Source organism: Muntiacus reevesi, chromosome 22 (genome assembly GCF_963930625.1).
Source record: "Muntiacus reevesi chromosome 22, mMunRee1.1, whole genome shotgun sequence".
NCBI lineage: Eukaryota > Metazoa > Chordata > Mammalia > Artiodactyla > Cervidae > Muntiacus > Muntiacus reevesi.
This window is the reverse complement of record NC_089270.1, coordinates 3497780-3518965: the sequence shown is the minus strand read 5'-3', so window position 1 is coordinate 3518965 and position 21186 is coordinate 3497780. Positions and strand designations below refer to the sequence as shown.

The 21186-nt window shown below is 56.8% G+C and overlaps 1 protein-coding gene across 1 annotated transcript in view; it reads left to right on the top strand.

Annotated features, from left to right (window-relative positions):
- The window catches only part of SORCS2 (sortilin related VPS10 domain containing receptor 2), a 484645-nt gene that overhangs the window by 428736 nt on the left and 34723 nt on the right, over nt 1-21186 (top strand). Inside the window, exons 9-12 of the mRNA XM_065914447.1 lie at nt 3426-3605; nt 8677-8823; nt 12528-12630; nt 19618-19694. Coding sequence (XP_065770519.1) covers nt 3426-3605; nt 8677-8823; nt 12528-12630; nt 19618-19694 — 507 coding nt within the window. The remainder of the gene's footprint in view (nt 1-3425; nt 3606-8676; nt 8824-12527; nt 12631-19617; nt 19695-21186) is intronic.

The following is a 21186-nucleotide window of genomic DNA, read 5'->3' as shown; positions in this document are numbered from 1 at the left end:
CACTGCTGAGTTTTCCAAATTTGCTGACATGTTGAGTGCAGCACTTTAACAGCATCATCTTTTAGGGATCTTAAATAGCTCTGCTGGAACTCCATCACCTCCACTAACTTTGTTCATTGTATATTCATTCTTATTCTTCGTCTTAGTTTAAGAAACCCTAAATATTAGCTAGTGCCTTGCTTCCCAGCTGGGACTAAATTTTACAGCTTCCCTTGCAGCTACATGTGGTCATTTCTGAAATCTGGCCAATGAGATTAAGTGGAATCGTCAGGTCTGGGAGAATTCTCAGAGCCCTATTTTAAAGACTAGCCTTTCCCTCCTCTTTCCTCTCTCCCCCCTTTGCCTTGCACGCTGACAAGATGGCTGGCTGGAGGTCCAGCAATCATCTCGGTCCATCAGTAGAATGGGGTAGAATGGGGCCACGGAACGGTGACTCAGAAGGAGCCTCTGTTCTTGGTCACTCTGTCCCTGGTGATTCCAGCTTCTACACTGGAACGTCTGCCTCTGGAATCCTTTTACATTTGGGGAAAAATGAGTTTCTATTGCATTTGAGTCACTTTTTTTGGCAGTTTCTATTACTTATAATCAAACCTAATTCTACCTGATAACAAACATTGGCAACTCTGATGTTTCCACATATTTCTCCAGACATATAGATGTGTGTGTGTGTGTGTGTGTGCACGATCAGTCTCTCAGCCACGTCCTTTGTGACCCCATAGACTCTGTGACTCCATGGGCTGTACCTGGCCAGGCTCCTCTGTCTATGGGATCTTCCAGGCAAGAATACTGGAGTGGGTTGCCATTTCCCCCTCCAGGGGATCTTCCCCACCCAGGGATCTCTCCTGCATCTTCTGCATTGGCAGACAGACCCTTTGCCACTGAGCCACCTGGGAAGCCCATATGAGTATATACACATATGGAAACACATATGCATATGTGTAATATTTTAATGTCTTTTGTTTAGAAATGGAGTCAACAGATGTCTCTGCTTCTAACTTTTCTTTTAAAAGAAGAATAATATGAATAACTTAAGGGAGAAATTGTATATTATTTATCACTCTCTAAACACCAAGGGTTTTTGAAAGACTGGCCTGAGTGCATGGAGAGAAAGGAGCACCCTCTAGCTCTGCTTGGGGAAAAGGAAACTAATGTAACAAGAACTTTAAAAGTGTTCCTTCGCTCAGATGCAGCAATTTCCCTTTTTAGATTTATGTTGTGGAACTACAGAGAACACAGAGATGTATGTCTGGGAATGTTTATGACTGCTTTGCACATCGTGCTGGAGATGCTAAAAAGCTCACCGGTGGGGAAATATTCAGTGAAATATGGTACATCCACAAAAGGGAATATCATGCAGTCACTAAAAGTGGTGTTTATAAATAATTGTAACAACAGAGAAACATGCTCCTCATATAACACACAAGAGCAAGCTACAAACCATACTTGAGAAAGTATATGAATCACATTTGGGAACAAGCCCAGAAGTAAACATTTTTAGATGTTAGTATCAGGTCTCTCTAGGAGCAGCACTGCAGGCGACTTTTACTCCCTTCACACATTTCCTTTGTTTCCCGAATTCTAGTAAGCATTTACTCAGGTTTTGTAAACATTTAGCCGGGTGTGGGGGAGACAAAGTCAGAATGAAGGTAATAGCGGTAAATACTGATCAATCCCCGTGTGACTGATGCTGGGCACTGCGTGAGCTGGGAACCTCGGGCCAATAGGTTTCCTTGTGCGGGGCTGCAGGATTAGCGATACCCGGGACACCGCGGCTTAGCATGGAGAAATAGGAGAGGGGAGGTGGGTGAGAGGAGCAGAGATGCCCCACTTCCCAGGCTTCAGAAGCAGCCCTCCGACTCCCCATCACCCTGCTGTCCCATCTCACAGGGGGAGCCGACAGGCCTGTGACCCTGACTCTGTAACCCCTCCCTGGCTGTGAGTTGCTTGGGTCCACCCACTTCCGCAGGTCGTTGTCCCTGGGAGGGAGGGGCATCGCAGGCGTTTCACAGCACTGTCCCCCTCTTTTGTGCAAAGCCCTTTTTTTATGGCTGCCCAGCACCAGGAGGTGGGGGTGGGAGCAGGCAGGAGGGAAGGGGCCATCACCGGCCTCTTCACCGGATTGAAGGTCTATAAAGGGAAGAGAACCCCAACTACACTGGCCGTGGTGGGCGCACTGGCGGCGTGACCAGCGTTGCCCCGCCTCCTCCGCCATCTGTCCTCCACTCCTGGATCTTGGAAGCTCCGCAGCCAGAGGGGCAATAAAAGTCTAGGTGTGATAGAAGGCAAGCTGGAGAGGCTGTAACATAAAAGCTCGTTACGGCTTTGAAACAGGCCTGTTCAGATGCCTTTTCATGTGGGCTCCCACGCAGAGTTTGGCGCTGGCTGGGAGCGAAAAGGAAAACAAGAAATTCAGCTTAGCCCTGGGTTTCTTCTTCCTTTTTATTCGACTGTGGATTTTTTTTTTCTGAATTGTCAAATCCGGAACAAATCCTGAGACGGGGTACCTGGCCCCCTCAAGAGCTGCCAGGCGTCCTGCTCCAGGTGGGCTTTGGCCTGGGCTGCTGACCTTCTCAGGGCAGGCCACCTGCCCGCTTGCTGGCCAGGCGCCTGCCCTCAAGCTCCCACCAGGCCCGAGCCGCCCACCGCCCTGCACGGGCCTTGTTGGCTGTGCGCCCAGGCGAGGGTAGGGGCCGTGGGCAAGGGCAGGGTGTTCTGGCCTGGAGGAACTGTGGGCAAAGGGCAGGTCCCTGTAGCAGGCCATCGAGGAGGCCCTGGGCATGAGGCTGAAGCAAATTAATCCAGCCCTCCTTCCCAGTGCAGCCCGGAGGGCAGAGACCAGTGTGGGTGCCCGGTGGGGCCCGGGGCCTGACACAGCGCCAGGCACACAGCCGGCACATAGTGAACACATGCTGAGTGAATGGACGCACAGGTAGCTTACCTGAGCCTCAGGATGGGGCCAGGGAGGGGCCTGGAAGGAGCCCTGTCCCTGCCTCCCAGGGGTGATGCTCTGGGGTGCAGGAGTCTCAGCCTCCTCCAAACTGCAGGGACAGGCAGGCAGACGGCATGGCAGGGGCCGGGGGTGGGGAGAAGTATCACTGCGCCCCACCCAGTGCCTGGGCAACCCTCCCCCCACCCCATGTGGAGGGTGGGAACATGACCCCCGTTTTGAAGCTGGGAGAACGGAGGCCCAGAGAGGTAACGGGACTTGTCTAAGGCCACGGAGCACTGCGGGCAGAGCCGGGATGAAAAATCTGGGTCAGCCTGACGCGAAGAGGGCTGTGGCCAATCCCCCCAATCCCACCAGGTCTGAGGCCTGCCCATCCCTCCCCCGGGCCTGCTCTATCCCCGCCACGCCCCGCCCCCAGGCCCGCTTCCGTGCCCCGCACCAGCCCCAGCCCGCACTGACGCCGCTCCCCCGCCCCCAGGATCTGCAGGTCATCAGCACGGACGAGAGCCAGGTGTTCGTGGCCGTGCAGGAGTGGTACCAGACCGACACCTACAACCTCTACCAGTCGGACCCGCGCGGCGTGCGCTACTCGCTGGCGCTGGAGGACGTGCGCAGCTCGCGGCAGGCGGAGGAGAGCGTGGTCATCGACATCCTGGAGGTGGGACCTGAGGGGCATCTGGGGCCCCTAGCGTGGGCTGCAGGGGGGCGGGCCTCTCCCCCAGCCCCGGCCCCGCCCACTCCCTCCCTGGCCCCTCCCACTCCCACCCGGTTCCTCCCACTCCCGTCCCGGCCCCGCCCACTCCCTCCCTAGTCCTTCCCACTCTCGCCCCAGCCCCTCCCACTCACACTCTGGCTCCTCCCACTCCCTCCCCGGCCCCTCCCACTCCCTCCCCGCCCCTCCCACTCCCTCCCCGCCTCTCCCACTCCTGCCCCGGCTCCTCCCACTCCCACCCCGGCTCCTCCCACCCTGCAAAAATGCCTTAATTTAGGCTTTCTTTGCCGATCTAGAGGATACCATGCAGGTATTTTCAGAGCAAGAGAGAAAACTCACTCTTTCTGGTGAGATTTAAAATCCAGGAAAGGAGCATTGTGTAACTCTGCTCATGAGAAGAATGGAATTCTTTTGTGGGGATGACATCTTGCTGAGTTGGGGTTCAGGTTAGCAGTCCCCATCATCAACTTACTCGTCAGCCGTCATCTGCAAAGCTATGCACGCCTTGAACGCCACTGCACGAAAACAGGCTGAGGGACAGAGGCTGGGACCCCTTCCATTGCTGGTCCGTCTGTCTCCCCCGACCCAGGACTGGTCTCTGCCCCGTTTTGTGTATTTCACCTCTGCCGGGCTCTCTCTAGTTCCCTGTGTCTCCCCTGGCCTTGCGACTCTTGTCTCTGAGGCTGGGGGTTGGGGCCTCCCCTCCTGCAGTTCCCAGACCCCCCAGTGCCCTCCCTGGGGGGTCCCACCCCGTCTGTGTCCCATTTAAGCTTCCATGTGTTCTTGTCATATGATGCTGAAGGGCTGATCTGATCAAATCAGAGGCTCTGAACTGGGGCTCCTGACTCCCATGCACTTGGATTCCATAAATGTCAGCCCCACACCCACAATGGCCCAACCTGGACCCGGCCTTTCAAGGCCACCTCTTGTATCCCATCCACACCAGAGCTGGGGAGGGGCTCCCTCAGCCGCTTTATAGGTAAGGAACCAGAGGCTCAGACAGAGCAGGCAACCGGCCCAGGTAGATGGGGAGGAAGTGAGAAAACCAGGGCCAGCCCAGGTCTGTCGACCCAAGCTCTGTCCACCCTCCTGGCCAGCACTCCCTTGCTCGGTCATCCACCATTAAGCTCCTCCCTCGGGGAGCCCTGGCCAGAGTGTCCTCATGGTAGATGTCAGTGGTGGGCCTGCCAGACCCTGCCATCCCTGCGGGGCTGGGGAGAGTGTCCCGCGGGTGGCCAGCCGGGCCTTGAGCGGACAGAGTGAGTCAGTCGGGGTGGGAGCAGGCCTCCCGGACAGAGCCGGGGCTGCAGCCTCCACCTCCGAGTTGTCAACAGCAGCACGAAACTGCTTTCTCCAAGGAAGTGATGAATGTAACCATTGGTTTACAATGAAAATCCACTTGTGGGTTTACTACTCAAGTTGGACACAGTCCATGGCTTAGGGCTGTTTGCTAAAAGTCACACGCAAAATGGGCGTGTCACTGACTCGGGATGAGGGCACCGCGAACAGGGACAGCCTGGCCCTCTGCGGGTATCTGCATCGCCTATGGCACGCGCCTGGCTCCAGGCCCCATGCCCTAGATGCAGGGAGGGGAGGACCACCTCTCACAGAATTCCAGACTCTACAGGAAGACCAGCCCCCACCAGTGGTTCCCACCTGGTGGGTCAGCCTCTAGAGGACACCATGAGTGATAGCTAACCAATCCGAGATGGGAGTCAGGGAGTGCTTCCCGGAGGAAGAGATGCAGACGGATTTAAGGCCAAGCTGAAGTTAGCCAGGCGTGAGGAAGCAGGAAACAGCAATCCATGCCAGAGACCAGGTGGTGAGAGGGCATGGGGACTTCAGGGAGCTCACAGGGGCCAGGCCCCAAGCTGGGCCTCCTCGTGAGTGACTTGGCTTCCCTGAAATCCACTTAAGGTGGGTCTCGGGTGGTGGTTACGAGCACAGCTCTGGAGCCCCGCTGCCTGGGCTCAAATCCCAGTTCCGATGCGTATTTGCTGTGTGACCTCGGGGAGGTTAGCTTCAGCTTCCTCGTCGTGAAACAAGGATGTCAGCAGTACCTTCCTCAGAGGGTTGTTGTGCCAACCGGAGGCCTCTGCTTCCACTGAACACTTAGAGCGGCTCAGTACTCAGCGAGCTCTCGACAGTTTTCACAGCCGTGGCCCTTTCTGGGGATTCAAGATCGTGTGTGGGGAGGGACTGGCCTAGAGATTCTACATGTGTGCATGTTCCATCATCACCCCTGTTATCATTCATCTAATGGCCGATCCAGGAAAAATGTCTTGTCCGAGACATCACAGGCAAACACTGCCCCGAGAGGCCTGGACTTTCGGGGGCCATGAACTCACTCCTCGGGGTGGGGGGTGGGTGTCCTGGTTCTAGACCAGATGACAGCCCTTCTCTGGGGGCCCCCTTGTGTTGAAGCTTGGGTTAGGAAGGGGGATATGGGGACTTCTCTAGTGGCGCAAGATGGTAAAGAATCTGCCTGCGATGCAGGAGATCTAGGTTTGATCCCTAAGTTGGGAAGATCCCCTGGAGAAGGCAATGGCAGCCCACTCCAGTATTCTTACCTGGAAAATCCCATGGACTGAGGAGCCTGGTGGGCTGCAGTCCATGGGGTTGCAGAGAGTTGGACACGACAGTGACTAACACTTTCATGGGTTCTCCCAGTCCTGTCCCCTGATGCTGAGAAGTCCTGACCACAGCTAGGAGACAGCCGTTGTAGTGGGCTGAATGGGACCCCCCCCCAAAAAAAAGTAAAACCACATCGAAGCTATGACCTTGAGCTTCTTTGGGAAAAGGATCTTTGCAGCGTCACTAAGTGAAGGGTCTTGAGATGAGCTTGTGTTGGGTCCTAAACTCATGACAAGTGTCCTTGTAAGGAGCAGAAGAGGAAACACAGACACAGGGAGGAGGGTCTGTGCAGATGGAGCAGAGAACGCCTGGAGGCCGCTGAAGCTGGAGGAGATGAGGAAGCATCCTCCCCGAGAAACTTCAGAGGGAGGACCGCCCTGCCAGCCCCTTGATAGTGGACCTCTGGCTTCCCGACTGTGAGGAAACAGAATTTCTGTTGTTGGAGCCCCGCCCCGCCTCCCACTTTGTGATACTTTGTCACGTCAGCCCATGGAAGCGAGCACAGCCATGAGCAGGGTGGGCACGTGAAGCGGGCATGTCGGCTTTGGGAGCTGGCGCTCAGCTGATCAGACCCACCCCGGGGAGACTCGGCCTGCTCCTACCTCTCTGGAACAGGAGAGTCTAGCTTATTTACTGCTGAGTGTTTTGATGGAGACCAGTTGGGATATAAAAGAGCGCTTTCCGTCAAGCCATCATCAGGCAAATCAGCGTTGAATCTGCCCCTGGGACTTCTGGGAAGGCATCTGGACCCAGCACAGGGCAAGCCGGGTGCCTGCCTCCAGTGATGCTCAGATGGGCCCGAGACAGAGTGACGTCACCACGAGTGAGAGAGAAGGGGCCGTGGTCCTCCCGCCCCTGGGTCGACCCCCAGAAAGATTGTCCCCAAAACATCATCTGTGGAGTGAGGGCCAGACCCCCATCCCCACCCCAGACAGCAGCCTCCTAGCAGAAGACGCAGGCAAAGGGGGATGGAGTTGGCAGTCAGAAGATGGGAAGAGTTTCCAGCGATTTCCATGAGGCCCACTGCAATCTCAGGGATCCTCGCGAGTGGAAGGAGCAGAAGGAATCAGAAAAACACACAGAATCATGGAGGAATGGCCAGGGAGCTGCTGCACGACTGGCTCTGAAGATGGAGGAGGGGCAGCAAGCCAAGCCCCTTGGGTGGCTCTAGACGCTGGGAAAGGCAAGGACCCAGCGCCTCCCTGGAGCCTCCAGGACGAACTGGCCTCCGACACTTTGCTTTCAGCCAGTGGGACCCACTCCTGTTGGGCTTCCGGCCCCCAGAGCTGTCACACAATCTTGTGTAGTTTAAGCCCCATCCGTCTGTCACCTGTTGCAGAGGCCACAGGAAACACATACTTCATTCACTCTACATCAGAGTCTTCGGGTCCCTCCCCGGCCTGCTCCCCAGCTGTGGGGCCCTTGCCATGGAGGCCTAGGAAGGCACCGACCTCGTGGAGTCTGAGAATTTAATGCAGTGGCGCTTTATTAACCCCCTTGAGTGCCACGTAGAAGGCACTTACTGTGAATATCACCGTTGCCCTGAGCGTCACCTCTGGTCAGGGAACTCCAGATAAATCTTCTAACTCCGTGCCTCAGTTGCCCTGGGTTCATGCTATTTATAGAGCAGCAGAGGCTGCTTCGGGCCCATGGGGGCTCCAAGGAACTCAGGTCACACCAGCGGGCCTCAGTTACTGGGTCCCAGGCCTCCACGCCCAAGGAACGCCAGAAAACTTCATCTCTGTAGAACCAGGAGGTTGAACAACTGGGAACTGCTGCTGCTTGACCGTTTCTTATGAGCTGACTCAGTGACTGACTGTGGCGTGTGTGGGGGTCACCTCCCTGGGGCCCCCCAGGAACCCTGAGAAAGGGAGCATGGGGAACTTGGACCCTCGTCCAGGGCAGGCTGGGACCAGCATGGACCCCAACCTCAACCTCCTGTGGCAACCTCCTGTGGGGCTGAGCTGACGAAGTCCCTGGAGGGAAGCCCAGAGCGACTCCACTGGCCCAGGCCCTGTGGGTCCCCTGGGAAGGAGGCGGGGGACTGGGACTCTGAGTCAGGAGCCCCGGCTAAAGATGGGGTGACCAAGATGCGCATGCACGTTAAGGACCAGGGCTCTGCTCGCCGTCTGACAGTGGCTGGACCTGGGAGGACAGCTCGGTGTCATGAAATGCACTTGGCAAGTGGGGTCAGACAGAGCAACCTCCCAGCCAGAGCTCAGACTGCATCTCTGCTCCCTGGTGCCCGGAGCCCCACTCGCCCCCAGGGTGTACAGCCAGCCTCAGCTCAGGGCTGTGGTCAGGGCCAAAGGAGGCCGTGCACACAGAGCTCTCACAAGGGGCCGGGCAGGCGTTTACCATCCTTCTTGTGCTTCTGTCCCAGGTCCGAGGGGTGAAAGGAGTCTTCCTGGCGAACCAGAAAGTCAACGGGAAGGTGGTGACGCTCATCACCTACAACAAGGGTCGAGACTGGGATTACCTGAGGCCTCCCAGCACGGACATGAACGGGAAACCAACCAATTGCAAGCCTGTAAGTGTCCGGCTCACTGCACACACCTTCCCTGGGGCAGGCCCCAGACGTAACTGCAGGATCCAGGGGTCAGAGATGCTGACATCTGAGAAGGGCCATCTGAGAGCCATGAACCACCTGTTTCTCTGGGTGTGGTGGAGAAGGCAGTAAGAAACTCCCTGCTTTACTGAAGAGGTCAGAGAGGGGAGTGTATCGGTCAGAGAGGGGAGTGTATCGGTCAGCTCTGGTCGCAACAGTGCTGTGTAACAAACCACCCCAAACTGCGAGGCTGGACTCGCTCACACACCTAGGGGTTATGATTTAGGAAGGGATCCGGCATCCTCCTCCTGGAACCAGCCCAGGCACACTCTCCGGCAACAGTGGACGTGCAGGAGGGCCAGCAGAAACATTGCAACGATGTTGCAAGCTTCTAGCTTGCTTGCGCTACACTTGCTAAGCCCTGGTGGCCAGTGGCAAGGGCCAAGCAGTACACTCTGCCTGTGTAAGCAGGGGTCGGGGGCTGGATAAGTGACGGGGCCAGGACATAGTCCAAATCTCACGAGCGCCAAGCTGACCCTGATCTTCCAAGTGTGCCTTTCTACATGAATATGAGTGTAGGCTGCCCCCGTGTCTTGTCTGCCTTAGGAGTAGGGAAGGCTTTTCCTCTTCATTCAGTGAACTCCTATTAACACCTGAAAACCCTGTCTACATGTCCCCTCTACAGAGAAGCCTTCACTGGGCACACATGCTTCTGTTTCCCACTGGCCTCGACTGGAAGCTCCTCACAGTCAGGGGCCCCCAATCCATTGCTGTGCCTCTGTAAACAGAAAGTGCGATGGTGCCTAGATTACAGGAATATTCATTCAACAAACATGTACCAAGACCTATTATGGAAAGGCACTCTTCTGGGTGTTGGGAATACATCAATACACAAAACAGCAAGTAATTCTGCCCTCTTGGGACCTGCCTGGATCTCTGCAGGGCCCCTCAAGATGGTAGGCACCCCACCTGACCAGCCCGTGACTGCCCCCCAGGACCAGGGTGGGGCTCTGTGCCCTCTGGGCAGAGCCTTGGGTCCTCACTCCCTGACCTCACCAACTAGGGGGCTACACTTGGCCTCTGCATAAACCCTCCTCCTGCTAGCAGCAAGGGATAATAGCACCTGTCGACCTACGGGGAGAATTAATTACCTGCCACTTGTAAAAGCGCTTCTGAGAACAGAATTGCTGTGAAAGGGCTAATTTTTGTATCATCGTCGACAAAGTTAAGCCATATTAATCTGTCAAAGCAAGTTTTCGCTAAGAATAGATTCTTGTCTGCAATTATGCAGCTCGGCAAGGAGATAACCTTTCGAGATTTATGCCCCGGCCTTAAAATAATAAAAGTGGGAGCCAGCTAGTAAGCACATGGCCACAGGCAGTCAGACCAGGAGCCCGATGAGCACAGCGGAGGGAGGACAAGCGTCAGGACGCCCAGCTGGGCACGAAAGGCAGAAGCCGCGGCCTCGGCTCCCCGGCCCATCCCCTGCGTATGCAGCCCAGGCGGCCGTGGGTGGGGCCCGTGTGGCGTGCGGGGCGACGTCAGTGCGGCCCTCCTCCTGGGTCTCCTCTGAATGTGTCCTTCACTCAGCCGCGCAAACTCTGAATGCACAGTGCAGGCTACACTTAAGGTTTTACTTCTCATCGGAAAAGTGACCCCTGCTTATTGCAGAATACCTGGAAAATGCAGAAATGTATAGAAAGGGGAATAACTTACACCTGCAACTGCGTCGCTCAGAAGTGACAGCATCAGACATTTTTCTTTCACATCCTTTGCTTATAGTCACATTAAAAAGCCCCGTTGGGGCTCCCGACACGTGGGATTTCTGAGTCATCTGCTTTTCTTTTGACTCTGGGTCAGAAAGATTTTCCTGGGTCATACGATAAGCTCTCTGGCTGGGAAGACCGCCTTCTAGTGACGGGGAAATGAAGGGGGCTTTTTTTTTTTTTAATTTATTTTTTAACTGAAGAATAACTACTTTACAGAACTTCGTTGTTTCCTGTCAAACCTCAACAGGAATCAGCCATAGGTGTACATAAACCCCCTCCCTGCTGAAACTCCCTCCTGTCTCCTTCCCCATCCCACCCGTCTAGGTTGATACAGAGCCCCCGTGTGAGTTTCTTGAGCCAGACAGCAAATTCTGAAGGGGACTTGTTGATAGACGGGCATGGATCAGACCTGTTTTAGGATGATCAGTTGCCCTTGGAGGTAGTTTTGCCCCTCTTGACCTTTGGACTCAGAATGAAAAGCTGTTCGTTTTGCTGTCCGTGGCCACTCTTCTCAGACACTGGGCTGAGCTGAGTGGTGGGGTACTTAGAGGGATGGGTCGCCTCGCTCACAGCGGCAACAGCGCGGCCTTCCCACCAGCCGACAGTCTGGACACTCCTTTGGCGCACCAGCCAGCCCCCGTGTGTGGAGGGGCCAAGAAGGGAGAGCCTTGGGCAGCGTGGTCCTGCCCCCTCAGCCTGTCACACCCACCCAGGCCTTGCAGGTATCTAGGCCCACTCTGCCCTGGCACCCGCCTGCCCTGAGGTCTTCCCACCCGTGCCCTCGGTGGCCCTGGCGGACCCCGCCGTGTCTGACTCTGCTCCCCGAGAGCAGCCTGGCGCTCGGTGCATCCCCTCCCATCATACGTGCAGGTGCCGAGGGCCCTGCGGGTCATGGGGCTTGTGGGCTTGAGTCACTGAGGCCTGGGGGGACTCAGGAGGGTCAGTCCAGAGGAAACATCCTTTCAGCTCATCTACACCCCTGGGGCCCCCAGTCCCACCCCAGGGAGCTGGCTTGGCCTCTACCATCTCAGCAGAGTAGTGGAGGCGGAAGGCAGCCAGCTGGGGCAAAGATAGATGGGCAGTCTGATGATGCCGGACAAGAAACAGCTGGTGCTTCCTTGTTCTGGGGGCCGCTGGCCTGGTTTGCCTGGAAGTGCCAGACCACCCCCGTCCGCCCCGCAGGGCTCACACTGTGGACTTTGGAACCAGGCAGCCCCAGCTGTGAGAAGTTGCCTAAACGCACTCTGCCTCAGTTTCCCCATCAACACAGAGGGGATGGTAGTACGGATGCTGAGAGCGTTCCATGACATGCACCGTTAAGTGTGTGGCTCGGGGCTGGCCCAGAGGTAGCCACCAAGCAATGTGAGGGGCGCTGGAATTCTTCCAACAGCCAGTGTTTCTGCCCCATCAGCCAGGGCACCAGCCAGGCTGCGTCAAGGTCCTGCCAATGTTCAAGAGTGAACTGGGACCTAACACACCCACCGTACCGCCTGCCTCTCCCAGAGGACGCAGTTTACAGGCTGCCCACAGCTGTCCCCTGATGCCCATGGTCACCTCAGAGGCCCCCAATAAAGGTTCTGGGTGGATGAATGAATGAATGTGGCCACGGGCCGTGCAGGCTCCTGAAGTCCCATTGTGTGGCCCAACTCTGCGCTCAGGAGCCTGTTTGGGGAACCCACCCTTCAGCACCCAGGCCGGGAGGCCCCTCCCCTGGAGAAACCCACCTGGCCCCGGCCTGAGGCCTGCACCCAGGGGTCAGCCTCCAAGCCTCCTCCCCACCCTCCTCCCTCTCCTAAAACACCCTGGCCCTGCCTTCCCGCCCAGAAGCCACGGGGCTGTGCTCCGCCTGGGTCCTGCTTTTTCTCGGGTCGCTGCTCCCTCCCAGGCGCTGACCGCGACCCCCTCTCTCCCCCGCAGCCGGACTGCCACCTGCATCTGCACCTGCGCTGGGCGGACAACCCCTACGTGTCGGGTACCGTGCACACGAAGGACAGCGCGCCCGGCCTCATCATGGGCGCAGGTAGGAGGCCACAGGAGCCGCACCGCCTGCGTGGAGCTCCAGTCTCAGGGGGGACTCGACGGTCATAGGCCTGGGGCCACACTGTGTCCACTGGGCCAGTGCCAGAGCATCCCCAGGAAGCCCAGGTCTCCTGGCACCTCCCCCCAAGGGATGTCTGTGTGGTCCAGAGTGGGCACGTGATAGGTGTTAACTGAATGAATGAATGGATGGATGGATGGATGGATGAGTGGATGAAAGAAAGGATGGATGGATGGAAGGATGGATGACTAATGGAAGAATGGGTGGATGGATGGATTGATGGATGAATGACCAATGGAAGAATGGGTGGATGGATGAATGGAAGGGTGGATGGATAGATGGATGGATGAGTGACCAATGGAAGAATAGATGGATGGATAGATGGATGGATGGATAGAGAGATGGATAGATGGATGGATGACTAATGGAAGAATGGATGGATGGATGGATGGAAGGATGGATGGATAGATGGGTGGATAAATGACTGATGGAAGAATGGATGGATGGATGACTGAGGGAGAATGGATGGATGGATAGATGGATGGAAGGATGAATGGGTGGCAGGATGGGTCAAAGGACACTTGAATAGTTGAAAGAATAATAGTCAGATGGCCCAATGGAAGGATGTAAAACAAAATGGTGAATGAATACATGGAAGGATGGATGGGTGAATGGATGGAATGATAATCTGTATCATGGTTGACAGTGATTGGTCCCTAAAGAAGTTTCTAGTGGGGAGAGAGAGACACACATATACAACTGACATAAGGGAGAAAAAACATGTTGTGATTGTGTCTGTCTACCCCATTAAACTAGAAACTTCTTCAGGGGTCACTAAATGTGTGCTGATCGAATAAAACTCTAAAATAAGGTTTATGTGAGTTAGAAGAATCATTGCAAATAAAATCACATGTTTTAAAAGTCCACTGCCAGGCAGCAGCTGGCGTCTGGCTCCCCTTTTACCCTCAGAGAGGGGACGGCCTCACCAGCTCTCAGCAGCTCAGCCCTGACACTGTCCACAGTGGCCATGGTGGCCGTTTCTCCCCTGCCGGGCCCTGAACTCTTCTCAAAATAACGATGACCCTGAGAGGTCAGCATCCCCCCTTTACAGAGGAGGTAACGAACCCAAGGAGAGGGAAGACTTCCTCCCAACTTGCAAGGTGTCCTCCTGAAGCTTGAGACCCACCTCCTGCCCTGGGAGGACTGCTGTGTCCCTTGAAACTGCAAAGAGCGAGACTCCGGGGTGGGCCCACCAGCCGGCCACTGGTCCTGGGGGCGGAAGGGCCAGGCTGGGGCTGTGCACACCCAGGTGTGGATGGGGTGTGAGGCAGTCAGAGAGACAGCGTCTCTGCCCCGTCACAGAGCCGGGACCGCCAAGGCCCGGGCTAGGGCTCATGGCTGCCTGAACCGGGGCTCTATTCCTCTTTCTGCTCCAGCACCGGCTGCAGCCTGGAGAATTTGCACCCCAGACCCTGAGCTGGATGACACATCTGACCCTTCGGCAGATGTATCCCAGCCTGGCTGTGTGTGAGAGAGTGAATGAATGAGTGAGCAAGCTAATGAATGAGTGAATGAGTAAGTGATGAATGAGTGAAGAAATGAGAGTGAGCACATGAGTAAATGATGCATAAGTGAATGAGTGAGTGAGTAAATGAATGAATAAGTGAATGACTGAGTGAATGAGTGAGTGAGATAATGAATGAGTGAATGAGTGAGTAAATGAATGAATAAGTGAATGAGTGAGTGAATGAGTGAATGAAGGAGTAGGTTAATGAGTGAATGATTGAGTAAATGAATGAATAAGTGAGTGAGTAAATGAATAAGTGAATGAATGAGTGAATGAGGTAATGAATGAGTGGCTGAGTAACTGAAGGAATGAGTGAGTAAATGAATGAATAAGTGAGTGAGTGAGTGAATGAATGAGTGAATGAGGTAATGAATGAGTGGCTGAGTAAGTGAAGGGATGAGTGAGTAAATGAATGGATAGTGAGTGAGTGACTGAGTGAATGAGAGTGAATGAGTGAGTGAGTGAGCCAATGAATGAGTGAGTGAGTAAATGAATGAATAAGTGAGTGAGTAAATGAATAAGTGAATGAGTGAGTGAATGAGGTAATGAATGAGTGGCTGAGTAAGTGAAGGAATGAGTGAGTAAATGAATGGATAGTGAGTGAGTGAGTGAGTGAGAGTGAATGAATGAGTGAGTGAGCCAGTGAATGAGTGAGTGGCCGTGTGGAGGCGGCAGGGCCGTCCTTCCGGACAGAGGAGGGACTGTGCTTCTCAGAAGGACCCGATCAGAGCCACAAGGAGGCCGGGAGCTGAGACGCCTGTGGGCGTGTGCACCTCAGAAGGCAGGAGGCCTTGGCGGTCAGGGCGGGCGTCTCACGTTATCCTGACGAGGGGGGCGTTCCAGTGGGGGGCGAGTGACACAACCAGACGGACGATGGCAAGGAAAAGCTCCAGCTCCCGGCCCCTCCTGCCCATCTGTGCCCCAGGGGTCTTAGTCAGTGGCTGCCACGGGGACGGGGTCCGCCTGCTTCCACGAGGAAAGAGTGTCAATGGGAAGAATGCGCATCAGCCTCGATTTCAATGCCGCTCGTGGGGCGCCAGCTCCCACACAGAGGGGGGTCAGGCCACGTGTATCAGGCACCCTGGGCCTTGTGGACTCAGGTCCCTGGACCCGAAGCCAACGGTGTATTTAAAATGCACGTCCATGACGGCTTGACACCTCAAATTCTTGACCAAAGGTGCAAAAGGCACAGTTTCAAATGTCCCCAGCACTCAAAGTCTTTGAAAGCTCAGGACAAGCATTCCAGCCCCCCGGGGAAGCTGCTAGGATCTGCTTCACCGTGTGAGTCACAGAAGGGGAGCGCAGGGCGTGGGTGGCCGCCTCCCTCTGCCCCTCCGTCCCTCCCCTCACTGCCTCCCGCCCCAGGGGCAGGATGCTGCATTTCTACTTCATTCCGAGGCTTTTTAACCTCGCCGTGGCTTTCCCGAGATGGAGGTGGAGTCATCCGTACAGTGTGGGCCAACCGAGCTATGAATTGTTTTGCATCCTCCATCCAGCCCTGGGTGTCTGCTGGGAACAGAGGACCTGAGAGGGAAGGTGGAGTGAGCTGGGCTCCCTCAGGCCCCGCCGCCACCGCTGAGCAGGGACCAGCTTCCCACTGGTGGCCCCCCTGTAGGCTGGGCAACATGGCAGGAACAGTGGGTCCAAAGGAGGGCCCCGTCTGGGCTGAGCCGCCCAAGGCAGCCAGGGGGTGATGGCTGTCTGCTTCCAGGGAGCCTCTGTGCAGATCTCCCATCACTCACCCCTCATCCTGGGACAGGCAGGGGTGCCACACGCCCCCACTTCTGCCGAACCTCAGCGTCCTCATCTGCAGAAAGAGAGAATGACCTCTCCGGCATTCAGCAGATGCCAGGCGTGTTTCCGCAGCTCTCCCTATCACTCAGATAGCACCTGGGCACCATCGCCCTGAGCCGGGCTCCACGCCAGGTGCCTTCTGCTGGGACCCTGTCCTTCGGGCCCATGGACGAGAGGCCAGACCCACAGCGGTGACTCCAGTGAGGTCGGGAAAGGAGAATTCAAGAAGCAAAGACGGGAACGCTGGCTTCTAACCACCAGGGTCGAGAAGCAGCCTCAGAGGGTGAACCCAGAAATAAACCCAGCAGGCCAGGGTGCCAGCTGGAACGTTCTGCCCCGGCTGGGCCGCGTCAAGGGGATGAGCTTCTAAGGATGCAGCAAACCACAGATGTGTGGTCTGGACTGAGGGCCCCGGTCCGGTTCGGACTTGGCCCTTCCCGAGTTCTTGCTATAGGGCGGGTGCGGCGCCTCCCGGAGCCTCCCTGCCGGGTCCCGGGCCCCCCACGCAGCACACGCTGCTTCCGGCTCGCGTTCGGGGGTGAATCCTCAGGGCCACACAGAGCAAAGTCTGCAGACGACTCCCAGACACAGCTCCGGGGGAGTCCTGGGGCCGGGAAAACCCTGAGGGGCCATGACGGGGGCTTGGAGCACCCCCACCGTCTCTGTGCCGGGAGGAGCCCCCGGGGCTCCCAGTAGGAGCCCTGTCTCCCTGGTCCTCCTGCAGCCCCTTCCTCGGGGACTCGGCCAGCCGGAGGTCCATCAACCGCCGGGTGGTGTCCCAACGTGAGGATGAGGGGTCTGAGCAGGTCGAGAACTGACCTGAGCCCCACCAGCCAGGCTGGAGGGTGTCACCCGGCCCCCCTGGAGCCGGGCCCCTGGCAGCGAGCAGAGGACCAGCGGGGCGGTCCCCTGGCCCCTTGCCCAGCCTCATCTCAGCGGCTGGCAGACCCTGTTCTGCCACATCGAGGGGCGGGCCGCACGGAACGTCCAGGTCACCCTCCTCCTCAGCTAGGAGGGGACTGGGGTGGATCTTGTGTTACTCTTCTGCTCTGTTCGGGCCCTGAGGTCTTGGCCACTCTGCAAGCTGCGGGCCAAGGAAGGTCAGAAAGGAAACGCGCATTCAGGGAGCGCTTACAGTATACCAGGCCCCGGGGGCATGGACACAGCACAGAGGGGCCGGGCTGTTGGGGGAGGAGGCCCAAGGAGAGCCCAGAGCAGCTGGGAGGGGACGCAGCACCGGGGTCGTCCCCTGGGCCTCAGTTTCCCCTCCCTAACGTGAGGGCCCTGGCCTCCAAGCTCCTGCAGAGCCCTCCGCTCTGACGGCCTGTGGACGTGTTCTCTGAATGTCCCCTGATTTCCACCCACCCCAGGTGCCTGTTAGGTGAGTGGCAGCCTGACAGCCTTGGTAGACAAAACCAGGAAAACAGATCGCAGCACTTAAAAGACAGACTTCACTCCCCCAAAACCACGGACGGCAAATTTGCCTGCGAGGTTGTGCTGACGCCGCGGCCTTGGCTGCACGGCTTCGGTATTGGACGCACAGGTCCTGGCGTCTCTGCTGGTGTCTGGAAGGACGGGGTGGGGTGGAGATAAAGGGCGCCCCTTCCTTCCTCTGCCCACCCCCTACCCCCAGCTCTTGCCTTCCTTCCGTCGCCCCTCTGACTGCGTTCAGCAGCTTCTCCTTAGCGCCTTGCAGTGGCCGGGCGGGTAGAAGGGAGCCCAGCTCAGCAGCTGCCCCTCTGCCCCCCTCCCCTGACCAACCTCCCCTCCCACCTCACTGCCGTCGCCAAGGCCCGGCCCACTGCCGGGCACACCTGCCCCTTTCCTTGGCCAGTGGCATTTGTCTTTCGAGGCAAGGGGCAGAGGTCTCTTCCTGCAGGAATCTCTCCTGGATTCCCCTGCTTCCTGGGTCCCTGAGGTTTCCCTTCTCTGCTTTCACGGTTCCCCGGCATCCCAGGCATCCTCGGCCCTGCCCCGTTTGCAGGGCACCCTTCTTCCCTGGCTAGGCGGAGAGGTCCCTGGGAGCCAGGGCTGTGGTTGCCCCGCTCCTCACCCCCTACAGCTTAGCACAAGGCTGGGGAGAGAGCAGATGCTGATGGATAAGTGCCGGGGAGGGGGAGGGGTGGAACTGATGAAGAGACGAGGGGATGGAAGGATGATGGATGGGTGAGAAATTAATGAAGGCTGGATGGATAATAAATTGATGATGGATGGATGGATGAGAAATTAATGAAGGATGGATGGATAATAAATTGATAAAGGATGGATGGATGGATAATAAATTAATGAAGGGTGGATGGATAATAAACTGATGAAGGATGGATGGATGGATAATAAATTAATGAAGGATGGATGGATAATAAATTAATGAAGGATGGATGGATGATTTGGTTGTTGGTTAGACCTCAAAAAAAAAAGGCAGTCACACAAGCCCTCAGCCACTCTGCTTGAACTGGCTTTGCCTCGTCTTTTTGAGAATGATCCCTCTCCCTTGGGATTTTCCAGTGACATCTACACTTGGCTCTGGAGGAGGCGCTCTTGAGGGCACCACGTGAATTAGACACCAGAGGTCAGGGGCCTCTGGGGCTCCAGGAAGAATCCGGAAGGGCTACCGTGTCCTCAAAGCAGGGCCCCTTCGTCCTGGAAGGAAGCTCAGGTCCCTGGTTCCCCCGCTATCACCATGTGGTCACAGCAGAAGCCTGTGAAATCTGACATCAGAAAATTCTGCTGTCCGAGCCCCTTCCCAGGAGGCTGTTTGGGGTCACCCAGCCCAGCTCCGAGGCCTCCAAGAGCTGTGTCCTCTAGGAGACCGACGTTCTTCCTGTTGGATTCCACTCAGCCAAGCCTCCTTGTCTTCAAACTGGAGTCACCTTGGATATTAAGTGGGAGTTCCTTCCCCCTCCGCCAGCACCCCCAGATTAAGTCCTAGCCCCGCAGAGTGGCCCCTTCAAGGCTGGTGATGCACCCGCCAGCCTGGCGTAGGGTCAGGTGAACCAGGACCCAGGAGGAGCCTCTTGGCTGCCCAGCTGGCTTGGTGCCCACTTCCCCGTCCCCCAAACGGCCCCTCGACGGGCACTTAATGAGCACCTACTGTGTGCTTGCCCAGCCTCGCACCTGGACGGCCCCATGCTGCCCCAGAGCTGCCTCTGGCCTCCTCTCTACCCATCCCCCAGGGGGCTACCTGCAAACGCAAAGCCAGCCGTGTCCTGCCCCACCGTAAAGCCCATCACGGGCTGCCGGGTCCACACGCCGCTCACCTGGCCCGCGTGGTCCCCAGCCACGCTTCTTGTTCCCGAACCCCGCTCCTCACCCGTGTGTCTCCTGAGGCCCCCACGCTCTGCCTGCACCTGGGCTCTGCCGGAGCTGCCTGAGGCCGGCTTTTTTGGGCAAAGCTAACCCTTGACCACGCAGACGAGGGCCCTCATGGTGACAGCAGGCCTGTCGGTACCCGGAGGGCGGAAGGCACATCCGCTTGGTGGCTTTGGTGGCGTAGACCCAGGGCCCATCCACCACCAGCCCTGGTTCGGGGCCCTGGCTGTGCTCAGACCTCGGTCAGGGGGAGAGTGGCCGGTCCTAAGAGCAGCTCCATCTCTTCTCTTCCGGACCAGGTAACCTGGGCTCCCAGCTGGTGGAATATAAAGAGGAAATGTACATCACGTCGGACTGTGGCCACACCTGGCGGCAGGTAAAGTGGCAGGGAGGGGATCACTGCGCCGGGACCCCCAGAGACAGGTCTGATCTCGCCCCGTCCCTCCCAGAGGAGCTCTGAGACACACTGCTGTTTCTGCCCCTGGCCTGAGCGGCCGGACACTGCTCCCTTTAGGAGTTACGTCGCCATCGGGGAAAAGAGGGCCCAGGCCCGGCTGGCCCCCACCTCCTGCTATTCTTGCAGCAGCCACTGCTGGAGGATTCGTGGTCTGACACGTCTCCCCGCAGTCACGTTACCCTGAACGCAAACCCAAACGGAATAACCGCCAGGGATGGGGTGGAGGCGCTATCCCTGCAGGAAGCCACATGCAGACTCCCCGAGCGCAGGATGTGGGGGCCGCAGAGCAGGCCTGGGGTCCTGCAGGGACAGCTGCTGGGTGGGTGGCAGAGACTTGGGAGAGAAAGGAGAAGCGGGGAGGAGCAGGTTTGGGGGGGCATGGTGAGTGTGGTTCGGGGTGCCTCGGGCACATCCACAGGGTGATGATCTGATGTTCAGTGCGGCCTGAGGAAAGGAAAACAGGAAGATGACAAGAAGCAGGAGACAGCAGTTATGCAGGAAATGGCCCCCCGGGCTGAGGGCGTCACACTGCGAGGGCTACCGTCAGCGCTCCCCCAACACGCGACTCAGAGTCTCAGACTAGAGGGGCGGGGCTGCCGTCGGAGGGCGTCCCACGGAGCAGGGTGGCTGATGGCCCAGCACCTGGGCATTCCAGTGAAACGCAAGTGCTCCGCCCCGGGAGAGGCTCGGACCCCCCGTGCACTTGCTGTTTCTTTCTTTCCAGGAAAAAAAAGCCTCATGTGGCCTGCCAACTTCATGGAGTGGTAATTTCTACCTTAAACGCTTAAGAAAATGCACTAAATTTTTGTCTGTGTCTCCCCTTCCTGAGGATGGAAGAAGCTCTATTTTCAGGTCGACTTTTGCACCTCTGAGCCCCTCACTCAACAGACCCCTCCCAGCTACTGCTCTGGACAAAGACATTAATCCTCAAAGTGGAGAGCTCACCTGCACCCTGATTTAAAGTCCTGGCTTTTTTTTTTTTAATAATATGCAAGAAACCAGGAATTTTGAAAAGGGCAAAAGAGATTTATTGTGTTATAATATTTCTGTTTCACTAAAACTAGTGAGATATGTCTAAACTCCCTTAAAGGTCACCGCCTGTCCATTTATTACAGAAACCACCCCCACTCCAGGCCCCAGCTTATTAGATTTAATAGACGTGGTGAAACAGAGAGATGTATTTTGTAGAAACTGACCGTAAGGTATTCAGAGTGGCCACTGTTGGCAAGCTGCTTGCTTAGGCTTCGAATTGGGGAACTTGTCAGAATTAAGTGGGAGAAAGTCGGTTCAGGGCTGAGCTGCGGTGATGGGAGAAGGGTACGGGAGGGTGCAGGAGTGCCCGGGTCCCTGACAGAGTAGGGGGTGCCCGTGTGTCAGAGGGGGAGAGTTTACTGCGGTGGGGGGCAAGCAG